The sequence below is a fragment of the Eleutherodactylus coqui genome, chromosome 2 (genome assembly GCF_035609145.1).
Source record: "Eleutherodactylus coqui strain aEleCoq1 chromosome 2, aEleCoq1.hap1, whole genome shotgun sequence".
Taxonomy (NCBI): Eukaryota; Metazoa; Chordata; class Amphibia; order Anura; family Eleutherodactylidae; genus Eleutherodactylus; species Eleutherodactylus coqui.
This window is the reverse complement of record NC_089838.1, coordinates 146,082,102-146,088,101: the sequence shown is the minus strand read 5'-3', so window position 1 is coordinate 146,088,101 and position 6,000 is coordinate 146,082,102. Positions and strand designations below refer to the sequence as shown.

Here is a 6,000-nt window from a genome sequence, read left to right as displayed (position 1 = left end):
TGATCTGTATAAAAATGGTCAGCGCTGATTCGGGGGTTGTGTTTTGCATCCTTCTAGAGCACACAACTAGATCTAAGTTTCATCGACGTTTCTTCCATACTATTAAATTATTCAATGATATTTATAATTTGAAGTAGTCAATAAATCCTGTTTAACCCCTTGAGTGGCGGGTTTCCTACCACCCTGTCGTGCCCACCAAGGCAGGTTTTTTAAAATGGTCTAATCATTGAATTTCAACTAATTTTGCAGTTGCGTCTCAAGAGCCATAACTTTTTCATTTTTCCATTGATATGGCCATATGAGGGCTTGTTTTTTGCGGGAAAAGTTGTGATTTTTTTAAACAGGGGGAGGAAAAAAAGAAATGGGGGAAAAAAGAAAAAAAGGGGCCATGTCATGAAGGGGTTAAATAATGCATTAACTTCCTTCTCTAGGTCATTACAATGCATGGATACCACGCATGGATACAATGTGCGATTGTATTTTTGAAAGTAAAGGGAGACAAGTGTTTTTTATAATTTTTTTTATAATTTTTTATTTTTTTTTAATTTAATTTTTTTATTTTTTTTCCCCTTTAGGGGACTTCCACAGGGACCCATCAGGACCCCCTGATCACATTCCGGGGGTCCGATGGTGACAGCCCTTTACATGCTGCAGTCACATAGACTGCAGCATGTAAAGGGTTAACACAGCAGAGATCGGAGGTTTTCTCTGATCTCTGCTGTAAGAGCTAGTACCTAGCTGTCCTCTCACAGCCAAGCAGCAAGCTCTCCCTGCCACAGAGACCATCGGCTTGCTTCTGACAAGCCGATGGTCTCTATGGCAACCTGTAAACAAAGCAGGAGCATGCTGGCAGATCGGCAATATCTTCTGCTGGTTTTCCAAAGCCCTTGCTTTGTTCTCTGTGGGTCTGTGCAGGCAGAGCACACTGTCACAGCTTGTGGCATTTTGCTCTGCAGCTCCCATAGTGATACATAGCCCAGAAATCTTCCGGGCTATGTCTCTATGAGCAGTGGAGCTCGTCCCGGAAATTTTCCGGGCGTGCCACTCAAGGGGTTAATACATTCTGCTTTTTTACTCTAAATGTCCGGGTGATATGGTTATGACATTACAGGACCTTTAGCATATTACTCTACAAAAATGGCAAAAGTAAGGTTGAGTGGACTGGAACTAGGCTGCTTTGAATATTAATTACCATTTAGATACTAATTTCCATAAGAAAAATAATTCCAGGTGAATTTCCACTGTCAGTGTCTGTAACCAATGGCAATCCATTACTTCTGGAGTTGGTCCCAAAGTTGAGTTATCCGTACATATTGTATAGACAGTCAGATTGAACAATATGGTGTATGAGGTGCAAAGTTTATAAGTGGGATGTGGTTGTTAAAAAAAAAATTCATGAACATTACAAGTTTTAACATAAATTAGTGAAAACAGTGATGATGTTCTTGAGGCAATTTTCAGAACTCCTCTGAAAATAGAAACCTGATCAGTGAAGAGCATGACTGGAAACGAAACATGCAGGATGAAGACCGTAAAGAAACTAGATATCCTGCAGAGTGTAACATTTAAAGGACAAACAGCTGTGACATTGAGTAGGGAGATCCAATGAGGTATAGTAAGAGTTGTCCTCCAATCTAATGTGTACTTGTGCCCTTAAAACAGTGTGGCTGTGATGGTGGTAAAGGGACACCTTGTAGACAAGCTCAGCTTCCTTCTTACGGATTTCCTGAATGAACCCAGTCGTATATCACAAGAGGAATACTTATCATGGAGAATAACAACCCAAGTGCAAAGAAAGCACAAGCCTGCAGGAAAAAATTGATAAAATGCTGTATTAAATAAAGAAGACCGGTAAACCACGATTCACTGAATTATATTGGTTGTTATGTGTGAATCGGTCATATTGGTTGTATTGTTGATGACTAATGGTCATTATGTATAACCCACCACAGGTAATACATGATGAAAAGAAGGCAGAATGCTTGTATAGCATTGATAACATTCGGTTAGCCATTTATAACAGGCAGCAGAAAACATGTGCTATACCATGCCTCATTACACATATGCATTTGTGCATGCAGTTTACAGCAAGAAATCTTCTTATTAAGCACCTGACAGTCCAGATATGGTAATCTTGTAAAAAAAAAAAGTGTCACAGTTCATTTTAATCTGAAATTCCAGATGGTATGTAAATCTATATGGTCTGAAGTGTACTCATAGAATCATAGAATGGTAGAGTTGGAAGGGACCTCCAGGGTCATCTGGTCCAACCCTCTGCTCAGTGCAGGATTCACTAAATCATCCCAGACAGATGTATGTCCAGCCTTTGTTTGAACACTTCCATTGAAGGAGAACTCACCCCCTCCTGTGGTAACCTGTTCCACTCATTGATCACCCTCACTGTCAGAAAGTTTTTTCTAATATCTAACTTGTTTCTCCTCCCTTTTAGTTTCATCCCATTGCTTCTAGTCTTTCCTTGTACAAATGAGAATAGGGCTGATCCCTCTGCAGTGGGACAGCCCTTCAGATATTTGTAGACAGCTATTAAGTCTCATCTCAGCCTTCTCTTCTGCAAGCTAAATATTCCTAGACCCTTTACCCGTTCCTCATAGGATATGATTTGCAGACCGCTCACCATCATGGTATGTCTTCTCTGAACTTCCTCCAGTTTATCTATGTCTTTTTTAAGTGGGGTGTCCGGTACTAGCACTGTATGGTACAGTACAAGACCTACATACCAGTAGGACTGTTTAGCAGTCAAGTTGGTGCTTTGCAATTTCTAAATATGTTATATTTTGCTTTATACTTTAGGCTCAATGGACGCTACTACTATATGCACCAAGTATGATATGTTTGAAATTATGCATGTTTTACCCTGCAAACTAAATTAAGTGACTCCATGATTCCTGAAATTCCTTAGAATACCTGACTAACAGAAGGTTACAGTATACAGTTGACCTCCACAGTGAAGCTATCTCAGTTAGATCTTGCTACTTCAACATAATAAACTTGCTGTACCTAACTGTTTCAGATTACTTTTCAGAATAAACTACTGTATGTGTACGTGAGGAGTATCCTTATTTCTGGCCATTATGTGACTTATAGCCTGTATTTCTCCCCATTTTTCCCTCTTCAGGGTATACATCTGATTCTAAGTTCTCTCAGAACTGGTGGGAGACGTCTGACTGCTGTGCTGTGTTTTATATATTGGGGCACAGAGAACTATAGATCCTGCTTTCTAACTCACCGTAAGGCCGCCTGCACACAACGCAGTGGAATCTGCAGTGGAATCCGACCCTGTGCCTGGCCGTTGAGCCCGCTTACCTTATCTGTACTGCGGATGGTCTGGCCTGTGAGCTGCCGGACATGCGCAGTACAGATTTTCCCGCGCCGTCACTAGGCGATGCCGCGGAATCCATGACCTGTCCACAATGTTAATTGTGGACGGGCCGCATGTTGGACGGCTTCCATTGACTTCAATGGAAGCTGTTTGTGCAGAATCCGCAGTAAATTGGAGCATCCTGTGATTTTTCCTTCACGAGCGGAAAATCCCAAGTTATTGCTGCTGGTGTGCAGGAAAAAGTGCTTTTCCATAGCATGCTATGGGCATTAACCCAACTAAGCAGATTAACTTTTCGACAGATATTTGCCTCCAGACAGCATCTGTTATGCCAGCTTGAGCAATTAAAAGGTGTAAATGGTCAGCTGAAAATGGACTAATTTGGCTTTTTCAGTCCCACAAAGGTTTCGAGTATGTAGCCAGCCTTAGGCTGGGTTTACCTTATGTTTTTGCTTTCTACTGAAATAGTTTTAGTATAATTTAAATGGAACCTGTCATGTCCTCACAGCACCTTAAACTAAGTTATAGTGCTCTCACAGGAGGTGACAGGGATCTGGTGATGTTTTTTTTTTTTTTTACTCACCTGCTTCTGCAATTCAGCAGTTTTCCCCTCTGAAGTCATCGCACAGCACAAAAATCTGACTCTATTCAGAGTCCCAAATACATGCTCTCCTATACAAGTCCATGGCAGAGAGCGCGCATGGGACTCTGAAAAGAGTCAGATTTTCGTCTCTGCAACATTGCCATTACCACTTGCATTTTATTCACCTAAATAAGCTACAGACTAAGTGGACACTCAGGAAGATGAGCCGTGATCTCCTCTATTATAATGTGACAGGAGCTGTGCGATCATCAATCATTGTGATAGTGCCTGTGTCCCCCTCTAGGCAGTGTCTGTGGTCCATTCCATGTAATAGCATCACACAGACTGAGAAACTGACTAGAAACTGAACACATAGCCCCAAGTAAATCTGAGCTGATCAGAATTTAGATTACATGACCAACTGAGGAAAAGCAGGCCAAGAGTATCGGACAGAAAGGAATAACTAACCAAGGTAACACCAGCTGATTTATATATACTGGGGCGAGAGGGGTGTCTATATAATAAATGAAACAAAAATCACCAGAGTGGCCCTTTATGTATATCTATATTCAACACAGCAAAAATTTAGCTTGAACCGCAAAGTATATTCTGTGCATAAAAGTGTTACAGTGAATAAATGCATTAGTTGATGGGACATGGCAACAGAATCATTAATGCATTAGCCCATGCATCTTTTGCTGGGGCGTCACCAAATTGCTCAGTGGTTAAACATGCCTGCATTTTTGCAACCTTAGCAGTGCAGGGAGTCTAGCAAGATGGATATGGGAATGAGTACCAAGAAGGTGGATTGAAGATTGTATTAAACTGACCACTCTTTTTTACCATAGGGAATCTGGCTTCAAACTGTATAATATTAGAAAAACAAATTATGTTTATGGAAGTTCCATTTCAAGCTTAGTCAAGGCATCTCAAACATTATATATATATATATATATATATATATTATATATATATATATATATATATATATATATATATATATATATATATATATATATATATATATATATTGGAGCAAGTCAACTTACCCAAAATCTTTCTTTGGCCAATGCATCATTACCATTAGTAATTTTCAAGTATAACATTGAAGGAAGAATAAATATCAGCATATTTGCAGATGTTGCACCTGTGAAGTACATTGAAACGGCTATTAATGTGACTTTATATCACCATATAGCTGAACATCCACTGCAAAGAATCTGAATTAATATTTTTTACAGGTCTTTTCTTGAAGGGGTACTCCCATCTGATAATGTGATGGCAGATAGCTAGATTAGTGAATGTGCGACCTCTGGGAACCCCGCAGAACCTGAGAATGAATGTACCAAATTATATTCTGCTTTTCACTTGTATAGCAGTGCTTTTAGAAAAAGCTTCAGAAAAACTGGTACATTTTGTTATGCTTAGTGCCGGGCTTGAAGGGGTGAAACATGACTTTTTCTCTGGTGTTCTTTTCAAAGCCAAATCATGCACCACCCCCTCAAGCTGTGTACTTGGCACAACACAGTGCTTATATTTTGTAATGCTCCTTTAACTAGTGCTGTGCGGACCTTTCATTCTAAAGTTTAGTCGGGGTCCTGGTGAGAAAGTCATGGTATATTCTTGCGATATACCATCACTCAGGGTCCTTTTACACACAAAGATAACATTTGAAAGGTCAAAAAGTTGAATGATTCAGTGATGTATTTGCATATAATGTTAATGGATTTAATCATCTGCATTTGCATGTAAAAGGACCTTCTAATCATCTTCATTTTCCTCCACGAGTTGTTTGCTCAGTTGGGCATATGTTAAACACATGCCCAGCTGAGCAAACATCTGTTGGCAGATTCTATTGTTCTGCTCACAGCAGAGTACACTGTACTTATTATGTATGCAAAGCAAACACAATCAGTACACTATTATCGTGCAGTCTTTTGAAAGATGAGCGGAATTTATTCAAATGGAACAAATTTGCTCTGTCTTTCAGCGTCTGAATGATGAATTTTATGCAAGCTAAAATCCAAAGTTCAAACGAAAAGTGCATGATACCCGTTTTTACATGTAACGATTGTCG

At 39.8% G+C, this 6,000-nt stretch overlaps 1 protein-coding gene across 1 annotated transcript in view; it reads right to left on the bottom strand.

Moving 5' to 3' along the window:
* Positions 1 to 1,074: 1,074 nt before the first annotated feature.
* Positions 1,075 to 6,000, bottom strand: part of SLC38A1 (solute carrier family 38 member 1) — a 74,373-nt gene continuing 69,447 nt past the window's right edge. The window contains exons 15-16 of the mRNA XM_066589880.1: positions 4,973 to 5,070; positions 1,075 to 1,805 (exon numbers count right to left, since the gene is read on the bottom strand). Of these exons, the coding sequence (XP_066445977.1) occupies positions 1,716 to 1,805; positions 4,973 to 5,070 (188 nt within the window). The 3' untranslated portion in view covers positions 1,075 to 1,715. The remainder of the gene's footprint in view (positions 1,806 to 4,972; positions 5,071 to 6,000) is intronic.